This window comes from Parus major, chromosome 7 (genome assembly GCF_001522545.3).
Source record: "Parus major isolate Abel chromosome 7, Parus_major1.1, whole genome shotgun sequence".
NCBI classification, from domain to species: Eukaryota; Metazoa; Chordata; class Aves; order Passeriformes; family Paridae; genus Parus; species Parus major.
Genome location: NC_031776.1, coordinates 17250357 through 17276245, shown reverse-complemented (window position 1 = coordinate 17276245; position 25889 = coordinate 17250357). Strand labels below are relative to the sequence as shown.

At 37.8% G+C, this 25889-nt stretch overlaps 1 protein-coding gene and 1 long non-coding RNA gene across 3 annotated transcripts in view; one reads left to right on the top strand and one right to left on the bottom strand.

The window, feature by feature from the left end:
* The window catches only part of LOC107207671, a 49828-nt gene extending 34752 nt beyond the window's left edge, over window positions 1-15076 (bottom strand). Inside the window, exon 1 of the long non-coding RNA XR_001522868.2 lies at window positions 14537-15076. This is a non-coding gene — a long non-coding RNA (uncharacterized LOC107207671). The remainder of the gene's footprint in view (window positions 1-14536) is intronic.
* Window positions 15077-15139: 63 nt separating this feature from the next.
* The window catches only part of RAPGEF4 (Rap guanine nucleotide exchange factor 4), a 145718-nt gene continuing 134968 nt past the window's right edge, over window positions 15140-25889 (top strand). For both annotated transcript variants that reach the window (XM_015635212.3, XM_015635211.3), the window contains exon 1: window positions 15140-15305. In XM_015635212.3, the coding sequence (XP_015490698.1) occupies window positions 15241-15305 (65 nt within the window). In that variant the 5' untranslated portion in view covers window positions 15140-15240. The remainder of the gene's footprint in view (window positions 15306-25889) is intronic.

The window sequence follows — 25889 nt, the reverse complement described above, 5'->3', positions numbered from 1 at the left end:
CAGGTATCTCATTCTGTTCTTCAGACTATTAAAAAACTTAAAGATAATTAATTGTTTAAAGCAATTACTATGGTTGGCTAAAATGGATTTTTTTTTTTTAAATAAAGAATTTCTTTCTCTTAGTGAAACTTAAGATGCTGCCTTTTAAATGTCTGTTTCAAAATACAAAAACATGGCTAAAACAAATATTTTTAATTTATATTTTTAAAAACTAGTTGTTTTTTTTAAATCTGAAATTGTGGTAAAAATTGTTATAAAAATCCAAACTCCACAACTTCTCCAAGAAGTAATTACAACAGCAAAAGAAGGATTTAAGTAAACATTTTTTTAATGTATCTATCATCCTGTACCTTGACAATCTGAGAAGAGATACAGTCTTCTTACATATTAAGATGCTGAAGGCAGAGACATTGTCTTTGTTTCTAAAGTGCCCAGTATATTTTAATAAGATGGTGTAATATATGTGGGCAGGCATATTTTTTTTCCAATTAAAAAGCTCATCTGTTTCCATTGAAGAAAAATGAAAAATGTCTACCAGAGTCCCTCAACAATTAACCAGTAACTGTACATTGAACATTTTCACAAGTGAATATATGTATTTTTCCAAATTAGAACTAATTTGATGTAACATCTGTGGAAAGCAAAGCATACTTCTTTTGTAGTTGTATGGATCTCCTGGTCTTTTTAGATTTAAAGTGCTGTTATGAAATACACCTAACGGGTACAACTGTACAGAATTCTCATAATACTGGCATTATGAAGCTTTTTAACTTGAACTTTTCACATATGCCAAGGAAGCAATTCACAAACTTGATGACTTAATTTCTGCTTAAAATTCTGAACTCATGAGTACTTTTGAAGTGCATCCCTCATCTTTCTCAGTGGATATGTGAGCTTAACAATACTCCTTAAAGCCACTGGTGACTAGTAGCTTGTGAAGTATTTTTCACTGCTTTTTTGACTTAGTTGTCTGAAGACAGAAGCTGAAATATTGGTGCAGGTTGTAGAAACTTATAAATTCAATGTGGAATGACTCATGGGACAATTAGCATGGCATTCTCATTGAACATGTATTATTGACTGTCCAGATCTCTATATAGTTGAGAGGTGTAGAAAATTCAGCTTCTCAGTAAATGCCTATACAGCTCATTGGTATAAACCAGGACAAATACCATCCTGCCTCTGAGAAAAGTTGTGTTCTGTATAATACTGAATATTCTACCAAAATTTCTAGCTCAGGACAGATTTGAACAGTAGCTCTGCTACTTTCCTTCATGCAGTGAAACCCAGAGAAAGGGGAGAATGAACAGGATCATCAGGGATGGACAATCAGCAGGACAAACATTTTACACAACATGCTGCCTTAAAGTAACAGACCATGACCACAGGACTTCATAGTTCCAGTGCTACTATATTGGGAAGAAGTTTTTGTGACCTGATTCAAATGATGGTTAATGGTGTTAGGCACAGATATCCAAGTCTGTATTACTGGGATGGTAGCACTGCCATTGCCTGTGATAGGGTCCTTCTAAGTAAAAGTCACTTTCAGTAAAAAAAAAAAAAAAAAAAGAAAAAAAGAAAAAAAAAAGTAATTGAAAAAACCATTTCTTTAATTAATCCCTTATCTCCTTCTCTTTATAATCATGTGGAACTATTTGATGTTTTGGAAAGGTTGTGCCTAGATTCAACATTATCAAACTGTTCCACTGATATTTGTGGTGACTATGATTCAGTTTCATATTGGCTTTTTAAATTTTGATACATAATATGTTGCAGATTAGTGAAATAAAGCTTTCAAGTAAATGCAGACGTTTTAGTTGGGAGCTGGGGAGGAGGAAGACATTTGGTAAATTGTACTTCCGAGTCATGAACAACCTAAGTGGTGTTTTTACATTGCCTAGTTACCGTTTCTGTTTAGTTGGCAACGGTGTTCACTGAAAATATTTTCGTTTCTGCTCCTGACAGCTACAAACGTGTATTCATATGTACTCTTATAAACTCATACACTGTTAAGTGGATGCTCTAAACACCTCCTCAAATGTGAGCAATGGATAGCATTGCCAAGTTGCAAAGTCAAAACTGAACAGCACAGTCACACTCAGCTAATTTACAAAAAGTTATCACTGGTTGGTCCATTTCTTCAGCTGTTAATAGTCTAGACTGACATATATAGAACAAAGTTCAAGAGCAAACATGAACAATTTGCTAGACTAGTTGGCAGAAGCCAGACTGCACGAATGGCCTCAGGAGACTGATGCTGACTTCATGCCAATTTCAAATCTCTGCTCACTCTCCCAGTTTACCAAAAAAGCTACTTTTCCTTTCAGCCACACTGCTAAGGGCAACATGCGGAAGCTCGATATCTGACTAATGCTCACCAAGTGTTACAAGGCTTGAGCGGAGGGAAATATGCAACCTTGTGACCCTGACTCAGAATAGCCAAACTCCATCTGCTCTGAAACTTTAAATGGTAAGAACGCCTCCATTTCTCACTGGACATATTTGGAGGTAAGGACTGGCAATAACTGCTGTGTTGTTCATTTTAAGCTGCAAAATTTGCATGCAAAAATTTTTTTAAAAAAAAATTTATTCTTTTCTGGGAAAAATTTATCTTAAGAGTTAAAGACCACCCTCAGAGCTGAAGCTTAAGTGATGTGTTGGATTCAAATGCAGTTAGGAGTCAAAAAGTGGAAAAAGACTTGGTTGTATTGTGAGCTGATGCAACTTCAGATAGCTGCAAGAACACAAAATGTAAAAGGAGCAAATGGATCTATTTACAATATACAGGCAAAAATGTTTAAACATGAGTGGTGCAATGACATATCACACATGCATTGTTAGGACTAAAATATCTTTGGAATTTGAAAAGTTCTCAGGAAGCATTTCAGAACTCAAGGAGCTGCATTCAATAGAGTGAAATGCTATGAGACACTATTTTGAAAAGTAAAAACAGACTAATCAGAGTGTTTAAAATTAGTGGTAGCTTATCTTGAAAGGATCACAGGATCACAGAATCACATTCTTTATCTGCAAACAGAAACAGTGAGAACTACTTAAATATATACAGTCGGTGAACTTGTGTCTGAGACAAACAATTATAAAAGCATTCTCTAACTTTCTTAGAGCATGAATCATCTTTCATGAAGTTTTCCATGGTAAAATTGTGTTCTTTTTAGTCATGATAAATTCAATGTTTTACTTTTAATTTTTTTTATTTTTTTTTTCCCCACAGGACTTTATCCAAGTAAAGCTCAAAAACTGCAGCTACAGAAACTCATAAAACCAGAGAAGAAGAATGAACAGGTACTACAGCTTACAGCACATTCAGCACACAATCACTGCCTGATAGAATCTTTCACAGCAAAATTTGTTATGATTCATGTGCTGGTATTTGTTGCAAGGAATTCTTATGACAGATACATTTAAAAACATCAATGAAAAATACCACTGATTCCTCCTTAAACAAACTGATTCATTCCAAGTAAATGTCAGTACTCCTGAAGCCATGTGTTTATAGCCACATTGGAGTATGCCTGAAATCTCACTGACATTTCTCCCCCTGTAATATCAATATAATGCTTCTTTCACATCCTGAATAACTGGTTTAAAACAGAAAAACACTAAAGGACCACTAAGTTGCATAGGAAATACTACTAACATTCATGATTCTGCAGTTTATGTTTGGTTCAACAATTTGTCATTTCTTACTCTGATAGCTGTCAACTTTGTGCATCTTGTTGATTTCTTTGAATCTACCAATCTACCACCAGGGAAACTCTAATCACTGCATAGCCTCTTCACAGGATGGATGCCTTTGGCTATTGTTAGAGATCATTCTTTTTCTACGGTGAGAGATTATTTATTTGTTAAATGAAATAACTTTGATTCCTATGATGCTTACAAATCACTGATAAGTAGATTTACTGTCTACTTTTCCAGATGTTTTTTCTTGTTTCCATATTATTTGCAAAAATGAAATCTTTCACTGAAAGACTTCTTAATCCTGCTTTTGGAGGCAGGAAAGAAGGTTGGTCTTTTTTTTTTTTTGACAATTCAGTCACAACATTTCTGGTGACAGCCAAAGACCCACTAACCTCCCACAGGCTCTTGTCCAGCAGCCTATGAGCTGTCAGTTTTATCTGTTTTCAAACAAAGTCTGATTTAGATTTATCTAACTTCATCAGTCTAAGAAGATTTTCTGTTTTATCAGGAACTGAACAAGCCCAGTTTCATAAATGAATAAAGTTATTTTTAGATTCTTTGTTTTGAAGAGGATTTCTGGAATTTTCAACCTAAGCTTTTCAACACATTTCTTGGTCTTTTCATTTCTAGTTTAAAACATACCTGTGCAGTTCACTTATAAGTATTTATTTCTCTGTCTGCTGTCTGGAAAGTTACATTTAATTATAATCCTAGAGAGAATTAAAGCATGGATCATGCACACTGAGGAATGGAACTGACTTTTCAAATTATTTTTATGGCAAGGTTGGAGAAGGTAGTAGGTATTCACTTTGCACTGATAGAAACAGAGAGAACAGCTCTGTTTCTTGCAGTGGAATATTAAACAGCAAAACCATTGAGAATAATAATAATAACGATCTTTCTACAAAGGGTCACGTTGCTGATATGGTCACTTGGTCACACATCCAAAATCATTCACATCCAGCTATTTTTTTAATTTGTGAGACATCTAAAAAGCTGTTGTTAAGATTATATACAAATCCTACTTTTTGCACCATGAGGAGATCAGTGGTTTTGGTTAAAACTAGAATTAGGAAAAGAAAAATACTAAGACCATAAGGCAGTAGTCTAAATTAAGGCACAATTTAAAGGAAACATACGGACAGTATTATCAGAAGAGATAGAAATCTCATCAGCTTCTTGCACTGCCAATGCTGACAAGTGAAGTACAAACCCATTACTTTTAAATTCCTTTTGTATAGTGTCTTATATTTGAGGTTCCTTCTATGGCATAAATATTCTTCTTCCAGAAAATGAGCCTAATTTTCATAAATCGTGCTTTTGAAATAATTGAACATTGTAAAGTACATTAGAGAATAATATTAGTTAATCTCATTTCATGTTCTAGCAGTTGCAAGTGCAAAAGCATCATGCAACAGTGCGATTTATACCAAGCACATTAATACTATTGGAATGCTTGTTCATAGTAACAAAATTCTGGAGATCTTTGTACCTACAAAGCAAATGTTTGTATATCTTGTACCCAGCAGCCTTTAAGGTGACATATTGAAGATTGTATTCACTTTCTCTAAAACCCCACATGGGATAGTGATTAGTAATGTTGTCCCTGTCTGTAAGTTTATGGTTGACAGGATCCACAGGGCCACTTCTGCATAACTTCCAAGGGTGTAAAATGTATATTCTACTCCTACTCCAATCTCACTTGAGTTAATAGCAAAACTTCTATGTCCCTTAGGGTTTTTCTTGGGCTCTTTGAACCCTTCGGAAGCAGAGCTGGTAGCTTACTATGGATCCTCTGTCAGACTGCTGTTGAACACTTGCTTCCCAGAAAAATCTGTATAAACCAGAAGCTTTCAAGGTTTTCTTCTTCCTGTGCTCCATCCATCTCCTAGCTTTAAAAATTATCTTATAGTTAAATTTACATGGTCAAAATAAGAGACTGGGTACCTGTGTCATCTGGGAATCTGTAATGGGTTTGTAACAGAAGCAGCTCAAGGAGGGAAGACTGCCTGTTGGAGTGCTCTGTAATTCTGAGATTCTTGCACTGGTAAAGTACATAGTCAGTAGTAGTGGATGCTTCTTACTAAATATCACTGCTAAACATAGCTGTATTAAGTCTTCCAGACTCACTATTGAGCAAACATAAGAGCCTTACCTTATAAGTAATTAAAGTTACTACTCTAAAGCCACCACCCCACTACTGTCTAAGTCTGGAATGTATGTGCTTGAGGCCTTAATACTAAAACTCAAGCACACTCCCAAAACAAACATATATCATAAACATCAGTGTAGGTGCACTTCATCACTGGTGATAGTACTGTGACTGTCTCATATTTCCTTTGTAAAGAACAATACCAATAAGCTAATGCCTGAAAATGATTTGGAAGGAAATGAGTGTAGCACTGCAGCATTTTTATATTAGTTTGGTCTTGCACAATGCTGTCCCTCCTTTCCTTCCTGCCCAATACTATTTTAGCAATATTCAAGGTTTTTAAAAGAGGCCAAAAAACAAGAGCCAGGACTTGATTTCCATACTAGTCACAAATGGCAGCTGTAGGGCAAACACAAAATGTTGCGATTACAATCAGTGCCTTTTTTCCTATTGAAAAGACCCTTTCCGTATTCACATAGAGTAAACTCAAAGGAAAAGCACAAAAAAGGCATTTTCTCTTCATAGTATTTCTTTGGCATGGATAAGAAGTATTTAAAATACAGCAGATGTGCCTATGCTGTACAATGGAAATGGAATCTTTTATAACATCTGTTTAAATATATTTATTTCAATACATATATTGCTGTAATTGGACAGTGGCATGCTATCTTCATTGTCTTCTTTCCCAGAACCATGTTAGTTTCAAATATCTAAATGTTTTACAAGATTATAACAAGGTGACATGATATTTCTCATCCTATTGAAGGCAAAACTAAAATGTCTTAAAGAATTAAATTAGTACAATTTGCATATTTCCCTGGTTTATCTGCTAGCAAATATTAACTAAAGCATTTTTGGTGGATTTGTGTACTATCTTCTCAATAGAAGTATCCTCTAACATCATCTCTTCCAGTAAGAAGAAAGCCTAGGATAGATCAGTACCTTTGCCAAAGTGAAATGACAATGGTCTGCTGCTTATACAATTTACATCACTCAAAACCTCAAAACCTTAACTGAAAGCCTAAAATTTTCTGTGTAAGTAAACCTGAAAAAGATCAACAATATATGTAAGTGAATCAGTGCTTTGCTTTTTTTGACTTCTCCTGAAACCATGCAGAAAAAGCTGTAGTATCTGTATCCCCAATCCACATTGATTTCACCCCAGAAAACTTACTAGGTTGTGTAAAAGGCATAAGCATAGCAAAACTCTCCAAACCTTTTAAATGCATTGTTTAAAAACTGTTTTGGCAAAGGTGTGCTTACACATGCTGCTATTTTGAGGGACTAAACTACTAAGGAGAGCAAACATAGGTATTTCTATGAGCTCCTCTTTCCAGAATAGTAGTCCTTTTTTCTTTTCTTTCTGCTGAGAAGGAAAAGGAGAAAGATACGTGCTTCTGGAAAACTATCTAGTGGTGATAACATTTTTTGATGAGTACATGGCTCATACATAGGTTGACCAATTTTAGCCATTATGATGGGGCTGTATCACATAATCATCCCTTGGGACTGTGACAACGTGAAGGCTGTTGGATATTCTGAGTATCCAGTGAGGGTTGCAAGCATGCCAGGAAGGTCTTCTGAGGGCAGTATCACTGGGCTGTGCTGAGAACTAGCCCGTCCCCATCCTGCAGAGAAGTAAATTGATCATAGGGAATCCTGTAGTGAACTTTCCCCATAGATCCTCCTCCATCCCAGCCCTCTCAGGCACCCACTAGGTTGCTAGAGAAAATATTCATATGCAGAAGGGAAAGTTAGTATTTTTGTCACATATGATGTGTATCTGAACAATATTAAAGGTGCAAGGTCTAAAATCTAGTAAAACTCAGTAGGATGGACTTAGAAACTAGAGCTAAAGATGAAGCCAGTCTCTTCTCAGACATGCCCAAACATAGAACGAGACAACAATTCAAGTGGAATTTCCCTGCACAAACTGAAGTGCAGGGAAATTCCACTTGAACTTGAAAAAACCCTCAAAACTATAAAAGTGATTGAATAATGTAACAGGTTACATTGAAAGAAAGAAAGTAGTAGAAAAAGAGAAAAAAAATCAGAATGTAAAAAAATGTTAATATGCAATTACTGAATAATGAAATGCATCAATGAAACCCTGCCTTGTCAGAAGCAACTTGTGGCTATGTGAGGATAATAAAAACTTTTGGCAATTGTCACTTTTCTTCTCTTTTCAGGAACACTTCCAAGTACGAGTTAGTTAATGAGCCATTACATCAATGAGGACGTACTTCCTTGCATTTTTTAGCTTCTCCTAGAAGCCCAGCTTCTTCTGCTTAGTGTCTAAGAGGTCTTTCCTGTTACTTTCCTGGTGATAACTTAATTTCATTTCTTTATCTGCATCAAATTTTCTCAGCAAGATTCTTCTCCACAGTCCTTGAGAAATTTAGATCCTGTAAAAATCTGAAGTTAATGCACTTCTCACCAGCAATCTCTTTCCACTCTGCTGTTCAACTCTTACCCTCTTTTTATGCTGGTCTCTTATTTGGTTTTCTCCTTAGCTTTTGTTTATTTGTTCTCTCCATCCTTCCACTATGTAAGAAGCATTAGAAAAATAGGCACTTCAAGATAATGTGCTGCTGTTAGGCAGCTGAACATTGCTATTCTCAGGGTGCAAGGGAGCATCTGAAATGTGGAGTCTTTCTTTCATCAGGAACATCAGAGAACACCAAAGAAAATAGAGCATTTCTGTAAAAAATTGCTGTATGTTGTCCAGTCTCTGCTTAAAGCTTTCCAATTCGTGTAACTTTTCTCTAGAACCAATATAACTTATATGTGAAAAAAAATCATGCTTCAGACTAGGGAGTTATTTGGTTTATGCTGCTGTGGTGTCATTAACATATTTTTAATCCATACAGATCTTCTCCTGATGTTTTTACCTGCACGAGGTAGCACCTCACAACTGCTATTTACCTATGTGGTTGTTGTAGCTGGGTTTCCTGTTACACAACTCAACACTGACAACAACAAAAACAACACAAACCAACAAATACCACCTGTTTGTACCAGTGGGGATGCAGTCCGCAGTCAAGGCAGTTTCTTTTCCCACTTAGCAATTAGTTCACCCTTTTTTTCTCAGCCAGAATAGATTATTAGAGATGCCTGTGCTTTATTCAAGTCATTCTTGGTGTGAATTATCTGCAAGTATAAGCCTGCAAGCAAATTCATTGTAGGTGCATTTTCAAAGCTGTGGAAAGAAGACTATAAGCATCACATATAACCTGAGGTGTACTTTTCAATTTATACCATATAAATAAATTATTAAATGTCTTTATTTTTTTAATTTGCTTAATTTCATCATGTGATTTTTTATGGGCATGTGTTGGTGCCCCCAGCAGGCTCTTAGAAAAATTAAATCTGGAATCCTGTGAACCAAATGTTGCAGAAAGAATTCACTTGTTTACTGTGTTGTGATGAATAGAATAGCTGCATTGAATGCATATGAATCTGCACAATGAATTACTACATAAACATCTTGTCAAGTGCAAATGTGTGTCATGTATGATCTTTACCTATAGCAGACCATATCACATTGTACAAGTAAATATACAGCTCTGAATGCTTTCATTATAGTAATTCTGTGATGCCAGCTACAGTCCTGTTCTTAGAGCAGTGAAGAACACGTATGCAAAAAGGAAATCTCTGACTGATTAAATGTCCTGGATTTTCATTGCATGTATTTCTGAAATTATCACTCACACTAGAATAATTTTTGAATTTGATCTGAACTGCACTCATAGCAGTGTATCTTCTTTACTGAAAGAATTTGCAGAAAATAATTAAAAGACTTGTTTCTTTACTCATTGCAGATCACAAGTCATTATTTCACATAAAGTCTAATTAAATTAAATCTCCTAATTACATAGGAATAATTCACAAAGTGAATTATATATACAAAATGCATAATATGCATAATATTTTAGAGGTCTCAATTTTGCAAATAAGGAATCAGTGTGAGAGCTAAGGCATTGGGAGTGAGAGTAGGAAGGCTATTGAAAACACCTTTGACCCACATGACAGGAATTTTATTTGCCTGGAATCAAAGTACCATGTTCCTTTAGCCCTTGAAAACCTCATATTTTAAGGGGGGGTTGTGGTAGTCACATAAATAAAAGTGTCTACTACTGAGAGGTCATTTCATGAATTATCACGAAGGAGTTCTGAGAGAGTGCAGTCAAAAGATTTTATGCCCCATATCTCATGAATAATACACATACAGAAACAAATGGAAGAACCTCAACATTGCATCAGAGTCTTGACACTGGACCAGAACTTTTATTTTTAAGTGTCTATGCATCAATACAGAAACAAATTGAGAAAAAAATAGATACATTTGACTTCTGGAACTGATTGCTAGGAGAAATGTGGAACAGATGAGGAAGAATAAATTTCCCATAGTGATAAAGCAATGTTGAAATTAGATTTGGGGTTGAAATTAATTTGAATTTAGTCTGAAAAGGTCAAGATAATGAAAATAAGGGTCATAAGGAGGGGCATCTTATACACATTACAAATTTTATTGCTGATGTATCATCTGTGAGGACAGAAAACATAAGGTTACTTGAGTACCTTGCTGCTAGAAATTCACAGGCTTTCTCTCAGACTCCACACAGTAAAATTATGAAAACTAGGTATTTCATAATAATAAATAATAATGGTCTAACAGCTTAAATAGCATCTGTAGCAAATTTAGGGGGAGACCATGGACTACAGCTCCTCCTGTCCAGTATATCCAGCAGAGAGAGCTGACACCAAGTTGTGAAGATAAAACTTGGCCTGAACGGTTAAAATATGCTCATCTGTCTCTGCAGCTAAGCAATACCACCTTTTCTTTCAGCCTTTGATGAAAATCTATGAAATACAGCAAAGCTGGCAGGGAAGGATAAAGGAATAAGAAACTAGACATATAGACAATGAGAACTTTCATCTGCTTTTGTATTTTGGGTGAAAGAAAGACTGAATAATTACAATCTAATAATTAATTCTATTAGCCATGATAAGTATGTTCCAGAGAAAGTGAGACATTTGAGCTGACAATGCAGTGTGGACAAGGCACACTGGAGTTTCCAAGTGCATGCTTTGTGTTCTAAATGAACACTTGTAGGGTCAGGCCCAGAGGTAGCACAGCTGCTTTCAGGCAGTGAGGAGCTGAAATAACCTGTCAGGCTCTTGAGGGTATGTGGAGAGCCAGGCCAGCACTTCACAAATCCTATTCCTATGACTGGGCACAAAGCCAGACCCTCTTCATCACATCTGTGATTCAGCCCCTGCTGATCAGTTTGATTCGGGTCTGTTAAGAAGCACTGATGTGTCTGCTCTGTACTCCCAGAATAAGGAGCAGATTGGGTGGGTTTAATGTGACACCAAATTCTACTATCTCCCAAATATTGTACTAAAAAGGGTCATAGTGCTGTCTGAGTCCCAGCCTGCCTTGTATCTTAGGCAACTGCAAAGTACTTCCCTGATATTTATCATATTGAAATTCCTTATGTTGTCCTGGGTTCTGCATACAAAATTCTAACCCATAAATCTAAGCAATAATAAATTAACATTTATTAAATGCATTAAAGCATCAATATGACAATCAATATGTCGCTTTACAGTAAAGTTTTATTAATACATGCATTGGTTTAAACTATGTACATCATCACATCTTTTTCAGCCCTCACAGCATACAAATCCCAATAGAACTCACATGCGGGTTTCTCTGTCTTTATTCCACTACAGACTCCTCTGAAGACCATAGGTGTTGTATGTGTACAATTGAACACATTTTGGTACCTACAACCCTAACCACACTGAATGTGGCACTGTAGTATTCTAAACATGGATCACAGTCCTATCAGTCTCCATCTTGCTCCCAAGACTTCAGTGTGACACATGAATTTAAACTATTGCTTGAGGTAGAATTTATGTGCTCATTCTGAATTTATACTATTTAAATTGGCTTCCATATAACAATACAAAACATGCTTAAAATCAGCTTAAGTGCAATTATTACTGCAGTTACTTGATTGAAGTTTTTTGGTATAATTAGTGGTATAAAGAGCTTTCCACAGTAGCTCTCCTATGTACTCTATTACTGTGTAATCTTAATAAATCTAATAAGTAATTTTTTTCAAGCTCTAACAACAATGATTTAGTCTTTTGGTTCATATTTTGCACAGCAAATTTATAATAGAAGAGAATTTATTTTTTTTCTGGAAAACTTTAGCAAGATCTCATTGGCTGTATTTAAGAAAAAGTGAAGGAATGAGTATTTGTACTGGCCAGAAAAAGCGAAGAAATAGTCAAGGTACTAAATTCAACATAATTTGCCTTATGTCCCATAATGCAAAAAGCAGTTTGGACCCTACACATTTGAACTCTTATTCTTACAGGCATGGGCCAACTTGAAAGCTGCATGATTTCTTGTTTTCTGTGATTTAAGGGCTTCTTAAGAGCATGGCTCTGTCACTCCTTCCTAAACCATGTAAAGGCAAAAGGCCAGCTAGTCTTTCACATACCTCAGCTGGCAATTCTCCATTTCTCAGCAGCAATCTCCTTTGAAAGCAGCTGCCATTTTAATTTTTTGGCTGCATAATCACATTTCAGATTCTAAAAAGGCCCATTAGCGTTCTGCTCAATGAGAAATTAGATCTCAAATATCTTTTAAATAATATTTCTTTTTCATACAACTGTATAGCTTGGAAATATAACAAGGAATGGGCACTGTGGGGCAGCAGGAGGTACAGGGTATAAACTAAAGAAGTGTGCCTTACCATTTTCTTTCTAGCATATGTTCTCACAAGCAAGTGGGCACTTGACCATTAACACAAGTCCAGTACTCTAAAATTGTGTTTCCTAGGCTTCTTAAGGTCTGACTTCTTGAGAGTCACAGGATAATGTGCATTCTATTTCACTTGTCACGTGAGATATATAATGCTTATTTGGTACCTTTCACCTCGAGATCATATGTACTGTCCGGGGGTCTGGAACTTCTGATTTCAATAGTCAGGAGCTCCTGACATTTCTGTGCAGTTTGGAGACTCTTTGGTTGACCCAGGCTGATATCTGAACTACTCAAATATTTATTCCTTGCTCTCTAAGTTTCTCTGAGAAGTTTCACTGGTGTCTTAATCAGAAAGTGACACGATTACTCATAATACAAATGCCAGAGTTAATTTTGGCTGTCTTGCTCTAATTGCTCTCTAATTAGGACACTTCCGAATGAAGCATGGATTCAGGCAAGATTCCTGGCTCACTGCGGGCATGTCTAGCTTACACAATCCACAAAGTGTTACAGGCTCTTTTAATGGTCACTCCACAAAAAGATAACCACCTCTGAGTGGTGTCTGCCCACAGTCAAGCTCGTGAGCAACATCCCCTTTTTGCCGACACGCACTGCATTCCTTGGAAACCGAAGTGTTGGCAACTACAGAGGGCTGTTCCAGGGCAGGGCCGTAGCTCGGTCAAGGACAGGTTCAGGGCACCGAGGCAGGTTTTGGGAAGCGGCACTGCCGGCAATCCCTGAGGGACCCTGCCGGCCCCGCTCCGCCCGTTTCCTGCCGGCCCCGCTCCCGAAGGCGGCGCCGCTCGGCTGCCCTCTGGCGGCCGGGCCGGGGCTCTGAGGAATGGCTTGTAATGGACCTACAAAATCAGTGAGTTTTATTGATTATCTGTAATGGACGTACTGTGTTATAATTCATTAATTTGATTGAGAATTTAGAGCTCCTTACCTTTCAAGCTCTGTTTCTACTCACTTTCAAACACTTGCATATTGACAAATGAACAGCATTGATTTTCCTCGAGTAGATTGATTGCTTAGATGCAAAAAAATTCTCATTTTTTCCCCGCATGGACGATAGCAAAGGAAGAGCTGCAGCTTTGATCTCACTGACTGGCAGCCTCTTATATTCCTCTGGCATGCACTTTAATTTGATGATTTTATTTTATTTTTTTTTGAGGCAAAATGAAAGAAATGCCTTTTGTGACATTTTCCTCTGCTATGCCAGTTTCTTTTCTGTATCCATTTTGCAAAAGGGATCTTTAGATACATTTCCTTAGATTTTCCATCATACTACTCAGTATCCCAATGTTAAAAGTTATTTCTTTAATAGTGCTAAAGAAGCTGGGGCAGCAAGGCAACCAACTAAAAGGCAGGTGTGAAATATGAAGTAGCACATGTATTCAAGAAACTTACTTGGTACAACCAAAGAAATTACAACAGAGAGCAGAGAAGACGGGGAAGTCTGAAAGGTACTGGCAGATGATCGCCATTTGAATTAATCATTTGTCCCCACACTGTAGAGCAGTGTGTTATGAGCCTGAAGGAAAGCAATTTGAGTTTTTCTTTGGTATGACCTACATGTAAGCCCCAAACATCCTGCTGAGATTCCTACCCTTCTCACAAGGCACTCAAGGCAATTTGTATTGACTGTAGGTGGAAGCTTATGGTCATACACTGATTACTTAGGAAGATGTTATCTGAAACAATTTATAGAAAATATTTAATAGAAAATATTTAATGTACAGTTTGCAAAACAGGGAGACCTGCTGCTCTACCTTCCTTCATCTCCTCGTCAGTTTCAAAATCATGTATACATTAGTATCATAAAAACCCCTGCACTTTGCAGGCCACACTAGCACAACAGAAGGGTGTGGGCGTGTTTCACTGCGCTCCAGACTCACCTTTCTCATGCTGTGTGTTGGGTTCCTTCCAAGTGCCAAATCCTCTTCACAGGCTGTACTGCCCAGCTCATTTTTCATGCACAAGAAATGACAGACTTTAGCACACAGTTTCATAGGCGATGACAGGATGGACAGCAGAGTGGAGGAAGGGTCCAGGAAAAATCCTGAAATGTGGACTGCACCTTCCTTTCACTCACCCACTCTGCGTTTATTGCTGGGGGTGGAGGGGACGGGACAGACACACAGTGCTCTGGAGCGCCAATAAAATACTCCCGAGCTGCTTATTTCAATTAAAACGCTTGTATTGCCCCTTCAATTCAAACCAAGTCAAGGAGAAGCAAGGGCAGGGATCAGTTAAGCCGGGTTCAGGTGCGGGCAATAAGGAGCTCACGAAAGCCGGAGGGGGACACCACCACTTTTTAGAAGGGGAGTGACTTCTTTCCGCCCCCTCCCCGGGCCGCTCCCTGCCGGCTGAGCGGAAGCAGGGCCGGGGTACCTCGGCGGCCGCAGGTCGCAGCCGGGCGCGGGCGGACGCGTGAGGGCGGCGGGCGGCCCCGCTCCGCCGCTGCGGCGGGGCCTGGGCGAGCCCATCTCGCCGTGCGCGCAGGGAGGGAGCGAGCACGGACGGACGGACGGACCGACCGGCGCGCGGGCGGGGGGAGCCGCCGCCAGCCGGGTGCTCGGCAACCTGATCCCGGTCCAACATGGTCGCCGCTCACGCCTCCCATTCCTCGTCCTCCGGCGAGTGGATCGCGTGCTTGGATAAAAGGTATCGGCATCTTCCCAGGAGCTGCTGCGGAGGGATGCTGTGTGTATGCATGTATATATATATATATATATATATATATGTGTGTGTGTGTCTGTGTGTGTGTGAGAGCGCTGACACCCCCATCCCCGCTCTCCATCAGATCCTGCCTTACATAAGGAGCGTGCAGGTGGGAAGCGAAACGCCTGGGACAAGCCAGGGCGGCGGGAAGGATGAAGGCTGGAAATACTACGGGCAGCGGAGGGGACAGGCAGTCCCCATAGGGATTGCTGCTCCCTGCCGGGCAGATACTGCACGTGGTGGAGGAGGGGGAGCTCCGGGGCGGAGAGGGGGCCTGGGGCTGCCGGCCGGGGACCCGCCGTATCGGCCATGGCACACCCGCTGCATTCTGCCCTCGTCCTCCCTCGCCTGCCCTCACGGCGCCCCGGCCGCTGCCTCCCCTCCGCTCGGCACACCGCCCCCGCCTCCCGCAGCCGCTGCACAACCCCCGCCCAGCGTCGTCGCAGGCGGGCGGCAGGGAAAGGACGAGTCCTTCTTGTCCCCACTGCGGCGCCCCGGGGCCCGCGGTTGTCCCCGGCTGCGGCTCGGGTGCAGGCGGGCGGCGGCACCGCGTGGGTGGGAGGCACGGCTGGCTGACGTGTGCTCAGAGGTGGTGTGCGCCCTGCCAAAAATACGGGAAAATTATTATTACTATTTAAAAAATAAGATTAACAGAAAAATTTCCTTGGAATGCTTTCTCTCGGGTGCTGCAGCCCAAAGTCTCGCAGTGTCGAGTCGCGTGGTGGGTAGTTTGAATGCCCTTTGCTGTATTTATACCTTTGATTCCTGGATAAGTTCAGAAGTCATTTAATGTGTGAACACTCATTGTGTCTCCTGTGGTCCAGGAATTTAGTTAACAAAAATGTAGACTATAGATACAGATATATATAGATGCAGATATAGATGCAGCTCAAAACAAAGCTCTCAGAGAGAATTCCCTCAGGTGGCGTTCGGCAGTTATCTGAGCATCGTGAGCCAGCTTTTGACAGGTGCTACCATTTGGGCTGTGCTGTGGAGAGAACCCTTTCTGCACATAGAAGGGACCTTCCCCTTCTCATAGTTTCTCCCCTTTCCAGGTAACTTCAGTCTCGTGGGACTGCACTTCTCATTAGGTTTTCCTTAACAGTCCAGGTAGCGAAGTGTGATAAGTTAATGGAACTTTTGATCTAGACACTCCAGCCACCTACGATAGAAACTGATCCCCTCTTTAACATGTGATTTAAGACTAACCTCTTAGAGATCAAATAATGCGTATGAATGTTGAAAGCACTCGTAAAGTAAATGCAAATAGAACTGTTGATGGTAATCTAGCCGTCTGAAAACCAAAGTGAGGCCTCTCTGTAAACTGATGTTGAGCAGATGTGAAGGTGGGTATGAGTCCCAGTAGTTTTAGATAGGTGATCCTGTAGTTTCTGGTTTCCTACATGCAATATATCGTGAGATCCAAATTATAAGCTAAAATTCAAGGTTTAATGAACTACGTAGCCTTGGGGAGTAGATGATGTATTTACGAAATATATTGTAGCATTTAATTTAGAAATCTCTCTGTCATAATTAGTAAGCTGACCCTTTCTATAACACAAATTTATTTAGAGCTATTTTCTTTCACTTTTTTTAATTTTATTTGAAGTAAGCTGGTAGCACCAATTTGTTGAGTAGAAAGAATCAGTTCCAAGTGCTCTTAAGAATTATGCCTTACCCTTTCCCAGAAAGCATTCTATACATAGGACAAACACATAACATGAAAGATACTAGGTTTTTTCCTGGTCTCTTCTGTCCTCTGCTTTGTGATCATAGGAAGTACGCTTATGCATTTTATTCTGTTTTTCCACCTGAAAATGTAGATAATTTTAATTAACTTACACACTTGTTTATCTAATCAGTATACTCATTTGAGTTATTATCAATATTTTAAGCTTTTTAAAAATTGTACAGCATTTCCTATGCTAGGTGTGAATTCTGTGAATATGGGATCATTTAATGAGTAAATTCTCTATAGAGTACTATGTGTTTTTACTAAATAATAAATAGAGTTTTAGTATGTTTAAGTCAATGAATATATTTCTGGGAGGAAGACAGTTCTAAAACTGGTATGCTAAAGAATGTTAAGTGAGCCTCAACAATGACAATTAAAATAATATGTAATATGAATTATCCAGTATAATTATGTGGAAAAAAAATCTAAATGTAAGGAGAAAAATACATGATGTATAGAAATTATGTGTTTTTCATTTGTTCTTCAGGTTTTTCCCCAAATCATGTGTCAAAGTGAAACTACTAACATCTAAAATTAGAGCACATAGGAAAATGCAGAACTGCCAAAATGTTACAGGAGAAATGTTATTACTAGTAGGGTGCTGTGTTCTGGGACTACTGGTGCTTTGTCTATGCAGCTTCCATGTGTAGTTATTGGCCACAAAAGTTAAAGATCCACACTCTAAAATCAAATACATGGGACACTGTTTATATATAAAATTACAAATGTAAATGTAAGGAGAATTTCAGAACACTGTGCTCTATCAGGAGTATTTTTTTATTTTTTTTTTTTTGCAGGAGAGAGAGAGAGGATCAGAGATGAGCAACTGTACATCCTGGTTATACCTGGAGATGTAAATAATTTTTCTCTTGAGGAAGCCAGTCCTTTTACATTTGAAGTAATAGTTGCCTTAACACTGATTTCTTGGGGAGCAGAAGTATCCCTCTGATCTTAGCACTTTTCTGTATGTCTGCTATGCACATAATTAAAAAAGGGTCACTGATTTTTGCTTGTGTGTACAGTAAACATAGGAAGAATGTCTTCTCTATTCTCATGTGTTCTTTCACACCAAAAAAAAGTCTAATCAAGAAATTTCCATGTTGACAGTATCTTTACTGAATGGTAGACAAAGTGTTTTTTACATAACTATTGTTTTTCTAAATCTGATCACATTTATGAATTCACTTAATTGTTTTAATTGGATTCAGATGCACATTTTTAGGCATGTACAGCATGCACACCTGCTAGAGATCCCAGGATTTCATACCTGGCTATGGCATCTTATATTTTTCTCTGAATTAAAAGTAACCTTCAGTGCCTTAGCAGACTGGAAGGGCAGATCACAGGGCATAGCATGTAACTTCAATGGCCTGTTGTGCTAAGAATGTTACGATCTTTGCCTAATGACTTATAAATTATTTAAGTAGGAATGGGCTTTTCAAGGACATACCATACATACTGAGCCTTTATAACCTTGTCATCCTTGTTAGTCTTGCATCATTTATGTTTAAAAAACCCGAAATAATGCATACTGGGTAGTATCTCAGACCTGTTCCTCCCACAGATTTGAATATAAATTCACATTGAAGCTACATAACAGCAACATATTTGAATCAAGATTTGGTTTTTTAGTTCAGTGTAACATGTATTTGAGATGCAAGCTTTGTTTGCTTAGTAGTAAACAAGAGATCCCTTGTGAGCATGCAGATAGGCTAGAATAAAGAATTGATATTCTGAAAGAATTGTTGTAGAATAGAGAAAATGCTTGTCATCCTCTATAATCTTTAATTATGTCAAAGATAATGCGATACAGATTTATAATTAGGCAATATTATGAATACAGTTGCATTATGATGTTATTTTATTTTAAAATATATTTTTGTGCAATTGGTAAAACTTACACTGTCTTCTATATAAATTTTTCCCTTATTATTTATAACAAATCCATAAGAATATTACCATTTTCATGTAGTTTAGATCTGAACAAAAGCATGGACATACACTGCAGTTCCGGTTGGCTTGTGTGCTTCGTGTTTTCTCTCTGTATAGTGTGTGACTAAGCTGGTATATGCTTGGATCAGGTCTGTGTGGGGATATAGCAGCAGAAGGCACTGCAGTAGATGTGGAAACTCAGAGACAGAACTGTATAGACATAGCCTAAATGCTTTCTAGCACTCCTGTGAGGGTGCAGTCTTCTGAGAGTGATGAATAACAAATTTATCTTTCCACATCATGCAGCTCATTTTCTAGTCCAGGGCAAAGGTACAGTCTTTGGTGAATAATAAAAAAGCCTTTTCCTTTCCATGTTTTCATAGAGAAACCAAAATAATTGTTCAGTTTGTAGCTCTGTGCATTTTATCAAATAACTGAATTCAGATTAAACCCTAGTGAGAACAGGAGTTGTATTTTAAACAAATTCAAGCTGTTTTGTTCTTTGCTCTCCAGCTTACGCACTTGCAGTATTGGCTTCCATTTCTTACATGTGATTCCTGTAAGTTACACACTTGTGCCATGGACAGGTATTAAGAGGAAGAGAAAGTAATTACCCCGGCATGTATACACATTGTCATAAGCCACCAGAGCAAGGCAGTATGTGCACATGCCTTTTAGGGCATGATATATTCAAATCTAGTTGGTAGTCTTGTGTAGTAGTCTTGTGTGCTGCACAATTGGTATGCTACATGTGCATTTCTTTCACCTGCTGATACTGGAAACTTGTCTAAAGTCTCGTTGCCTGAATTCTTTCTGACATGTTGTTAGGATTTTATCTTTAAAATCCTATACTCTGAGCAATAAATTTATTTTATAACAAAACACCATATTCCAGCAAAGGAATAAAAAAACAACAAACCAGCAAATAGAAACTGTGCCCTCAAAAGTCAGGTGTTCACCAGATATTTTCTAAATACAAGCATTTTTCTTATCTAGCATGACCTCTGTTTTTTTCTGTGTCTTACAATTAGCTGCATTTAACAAAGCTTATAATTTTAATGATACTTCCTTTGTGCTGTATTTTCTGCACTGTATTTGGCATGATCAGTTACTATTTCTGCTGCTTTTTCAATATCCATAAATAAATGTTTCTGAACTGACTTTCCCTTCCATATTTGGATTTATCAGTTGTCAAAATGCGTGCAAACGTAAATCTGTAAAACTTTTTCCATTGTTGCTGTAAATTTTAAATTTTCACTAGCTGTAACAATGCAGATCCTAAATCAGGAAAGGTGCATTTGGCATGGTGTTATTAGTGAATAGTGGTGGCCAGAGTTTGAATCGAGGGATATCATCACTTGCATATTGTTCAATTACAGATTTCATTTGCTATGTATCTCAGAGTCTGTCTTCATATTAAAGTGCTTTCAATGTTTATTATGAAGCTACAGTGCTGGTTAATGTAATTTCATTTGGATTTACCTCTGTCAAATGGAATTTTAAGTGTCCTGAGCTCCAGTTTATGTTTATGAAATTTGGATGTTTAATTCAATAAGATTTAGTCACATTTTGGTTACAAAGCATGTGTAATATGTAAAGATTCTCACAAATGAAAGAATATAATTCTTCATTTTGATTTCTCTTGAATTATTCTGTCTTTCTAGACAGCAAATGAAGGTGGAAGAGTCTATTTCCTACCAGATCTGTGTTGTTCAGGTAGTATATTTTTAACTTGAGATAAGTCTTTATGAATATAATTAGTTAATAGATACATTGTTTGCCATTCCACTATAAATACAGATCTAAAAATTGACCTTTTGGAAGGAAACATAATTTATACATCAGGGTATGTAAAGAAATGAGTACGCTTGGATGCTCTGTTTAACTCTCCAATAATTTTTCAGTGTATTGATCAAAGTTAATTGAATAATGTGATAATGAGATAGGTAGAGTCCTCTCTATTTGCCTTCCTTAGGTCCTTACTAAAGAAGACAGAACTCAACTATGACAAATTCTGTCTGGCTGCAGCTGGCAGCCAGTCAATCTGCATTTAACTGGCTGGTCATTGTGTACCTGTGATCTGTACTCAGATCAGGACTATCTACAGTATTTCTTGTGCCTTATGTACCAGGACCTGAGAGATTTTCATAGGGATTCTGAGTGTAGGTGACAGTAGTAATTTATTGAAAACTTCATGAGAAATTTTATTTGTATTTTTTTTTCCCCCCTAAATTCCAGAATTATTTGGGTGTGTAAGAGTCTTAGGGAACAGTGTTTAAGTAAATTCTATTTTCTGTTTGTCAGAGGAAATGAGAGCTGGAATCCCAAAGTCTCTTAAAATGACATTCAAGAGAAAAGAACAGTAATTTGATTATTGTTTAAAAGCCTTATGATGAGGCTGTTCCCATGATGAGGGAAAGAGGATCTGTTATGTGAATGTTGAAAACAGATTTGGTAATACTACTGTAACAAGTTAAAATTGTCTCTTGATGGGAATTAATTACGTCTTGTTGCCATTTTGTTGCCATTGCAATTTCATTGCCCTTTTCTGAAAACTATTTCAGATTAAAAGTAACTTCATTTATTGTTAGCATTTAAGTGCTAACAATAAATGAAGGTCTAAAAATGCTTTGATAGATCACTGGTACTCCTTTCTCAAAGAGAGAAGTCAAAAAGCCTTACAGCATTGCCAGGAGGATAGAGTTTCAGTATTGCTTGCTCTCACTGAGGGAAGATTGTCTATTGATACTGGTATTTTTCTGCCTCCTACAACATTGTTTTTCCGCATGTCAGGAAAGGACATCAGAAGGTACAGGGAGCATAGAGAAATGGTCTGGTTTTAATTGGCATTCCTTGGTGCTATCTCCTTGCTCATGTTTCACAGCCAAATATATTTTAAAGTATTATTAATGATACTTTCCAGCTCACAGAGTTTGCCTTTGCATCTTTGCATTGATACTTTGGTTTCAACCCAGCAATGAACTCGTTTTATTTGTCTGTTCTAGTGTTTTCTACAAACAGTCTCAACAGTGGAAGAAATAGATCCATCTGCTCATCTTTTCATCTTGTTCATTGCTGTCTGAATTGAAATACTGCTGTTTTAAAAAGTTAAAAGGAGCAAGGGAAGGAAATTCAATGCTTTCATTCTGTTTGAGCACAATTCAGGTTTTTGAACTCATCTTATAGAAATAAACATTTTAAAATTCTAGAGGCATCTTGGTAAAGAAGGTAAAACCACATATATTCTGTTTTTTGTTTCTCAAATGTCAAACTCTCTATGGGAAAGAACCTAAAAAAAAGGACATATGGTAACAGAAAGTGATAGGTTACAGTTGGATTAAGTTTTCGAAAGCAAACAAAAGAACTCCAACTTGTTTCTTTCTTCTAGATTAACAAGTATTTCATAACATCCTGCATAAACATTCAAATACTTAATCTTGAAACCATCAAAACAGGTTATTTTATAAAGCTATATATACTACACGTGAGCAGAAATACTTTACCCAGCTTGTGTATTTGAAGAATTGTAGCAGTTATCTTCTGTCTGTATTTGAACTTCAAGCTCAAGTAGTTTGCATTTAAAAATACATAAGAGACTTATAGAATGGCTTGGATTGGAAGGGACCTTAAAGATTGTCTCATTCCAACCCCTCTTGCCATGGGCAGAGACAGCTTCCAATAGACCAGGTTGCTCAGGGCCCTAGCCAGCCTGGCCTTGAACACTGGCAGGGATGGAACATCCATAGTCTCTCTGGACAAACTGTTCCTGTGCATCACCACCCTCAAATTTAAAATTTATTCTAATATCTAATTTCAGCCTACCCTCTTGCAATTTAAAACCATTGCCCCTTGACTTGTCAATACAGGTCTTGTCCTTCTCCAGCTTTCTTGTAGCCCCCATTAGGTACTGGAAGGTGCTCTGAAAGCTCCTTGGACACTTCTCTCTCAGCCTGTGTGCATAGGAGAGGAGCTGCAGCCCTCGCATCACCTTCATGCCCCTCCTCTGGACTTGCTCCAGCAGGTTCTTGTCCTTACTGTGTTGGGGGTTCCAGAGCTGAATGCAGTGCTCCATCTGGGGTCTCATGAGAGCGAAGTAGAAGAAAAGAATTATCTCCCTGGACTTGCTGGCCATGCTGCTTTTGATCCTGCCCAGAATGTAGTTGGCTTTCAGGGCTGCCAGCACTGTCAGCTCATGTTGAACTTAACATCCTTATGAGCACAGACTTTGGGCAGATTTTCTTTATTATTGCCTCTTACAGGTAGTGAAGCAGACATTGTCAAGAAAATTGTTTTATCTCTATAAAACATGCTCCTGAAATCTTCACATCTAAATAAGGAGGAGTAAAATAATCTTTAAAAGAAACCTTATTGACATAATTGAATAGAAATGTAACTAGCATTGATGCTGTCACTTTTATATGTATGCTGTGATGTATTGAAGAAGCAGATGACGTCTTGTATGAAAACATTGCTGCCAGCTAATCACTTACTATGCTCTGAAGAGGCAAATTAGTAATATAAACAAGAAGGTATTTTGGGGTCAAACAAAGCAGAAAGCCTTGTAAGGTAGTGAAAATAAATTACTCTTTATTTTCATCCCTTCCTAATACTTTGTTTGGTAGCCCTGCTTTGCAACTCTAGAAGTGCCACCTTGGCTTTGGCTACAGTGAAATGAGATGTCAGTACAGTTTGACTTAAAATTTATTTTATATTGGGTGGGGTAGTCTAGGGAGGAGTTGATTCACTGGGATGGAGTCATAGATTTTCTGCAAGAAGGGTGGCCTTGCCTTAAAATGCTTTGACTTTAGCTCCTACATCTACCAAATGAGAGCTGAAGAATCTTAAATGATTTAATGCATTTATTCACACTTTTAGATTAGCCTATGGTTCTAATGCCATACATTGGTCTTGAGATTTCAGAAACGGGTGCAGGACAGAAGCTTTAGCAGAAAATCTTTACCTGAAGACTCGCTGAAATGCGTTTTTTGACTTTGTTTGCTCATGGATGTAAGATTGTAACTCTGTTGCATCAGCAGTGAAGGGATACTTCTGTAGCATCAGCCTCAATGTGACAGAGCAGAAATAAATCTACATGAGCAGCAATTTAGCAGTGGAGGGCTAAACTCAGTGAGAGTGAACAACAGTGGTGATCACAGAGAACTGACTTTAGATACTTTGCTGAGGTATCTGGAAAACTCTTTCCAAGGGCTTTTGCAGCCATATTGGGAGTGTAGGGATATTTCTTGGGACTTTTGCAGCCTATCTTCGTGTTCTGGGGAATGGTTCCTTTTTGGATTAATACCATTGCCTTTTTAAATTCATGTGACTACAGTGAAAATAAAGCTTGACTAATTCTCCATCTGCCATCAGTAGTACTTTACTTTTAATAGATTGAATCATTATGGTTCTAAAGACTATATTACAACATTAGCTGCTTAAGTATTACTCCAAACTAAGCTTTACAAAAAACAAGTTTACAATAAGATAGCTGTGATGAAGAAATAAATTTATGTTGTCCTGTCCTGTTTATAGTCCAGGTTAGGCAGGTTGTACTTGGGAAACAGAAAACAAATTTGGCATCATAAATATATTAATGTTAAGCTAATGATAATTAATGTCAAGTTAATGATAATTACAAGTTACCGTGATGATAATTTTATTAAAAGATGCTTTGTAGAAAGTGGTCAAACTTTGCCTGAGTTTTGCAGGCCTGTGGAAAAGTAGTTAATTGATGGCATGGTACATTTTTCTCAGTAAGTAATGCTTGGCTTTTGAAACCAGTTTCATTGCTATAGATTATAAACACTTGGTAGAAATGAGCCTGAGTGCTACTAATGCCATTACTACATTACAGTCTGAAATTTTACACAGGCAAAATTTCTTGTGCTCCTAAGGACAAGGGCCACCTCAGCTTGGGATACCTGTTGTTAATTCCTCACTCCTCAACACTGAGGACATTTCCTAGGAGCTCTGAAAAAAATCCAAAGGCATCTTGTTGTCAAACAAGTTGAATCTTGGCTAATTTTTATGAGTAAGAATTCATGATTTTAACCAAACAGCTAAATCATGAACTGGATGATTTTCTGAGAAAGATCTCACCTTTTTGACTTGTTGGGTTTTGCTGTTATTTTTAGAGTCCATAAATTAAGGTAGTTAGTCTTTCAAGAGTTAGTGTAGTTTGGGTAAGGATCTTGTATAAGTAGATTGTAAATCTGTTTGCAAGCTGCACCTCCTAATCTTCTTAAAAGGATTTTGACAAGAGAGTTAATGCTTATTAGTACTTGTCAGCTTGTGCACAGTCAAGAAAAAAAGAAATGGGTGAAAATCTTACTTGGAATAATTCAAAAGGGAACTATTGTAGTTGATTGTAGTTTGAAGTGGTAAGAGGATGTCACTGTGATGTTGAAGCAACTGCATACACAAGAGAATTATTATTCTCATCTGTAGCTAATAAGGGTAAAGGAGTATAAACGAGGATAGAGATTTAATCCCTCCTAGACGTAATTTAATAAGAAAAATGAGATACAGAGATTCTATGCAAGTAGGATCTGGGCTTCTCCACTGAGACAAAGATTTGGATTCCTTGAAGTCTTTGAATTCAAAGAGGAGTCTTTAAAAAATCTCGTTGGATGGAGTGCTTACACTGTGGGTATAACAATAAGGTGAATAAAGATATGTATTTGTGAACTCAATCTTTGTTCATTGTAGCTACATGACTTCTGTTCTTTATGAGCTCATCAGCTGGTAAAAAGGACATTTTTGTCAGTAAAATTAACTAGAAACATTTGAGTGAGTGATAGGTCTAATGATTGCTAACAGTTGTCTTTCTTTCTGTTATGCCTTTATACATGAATAATTTC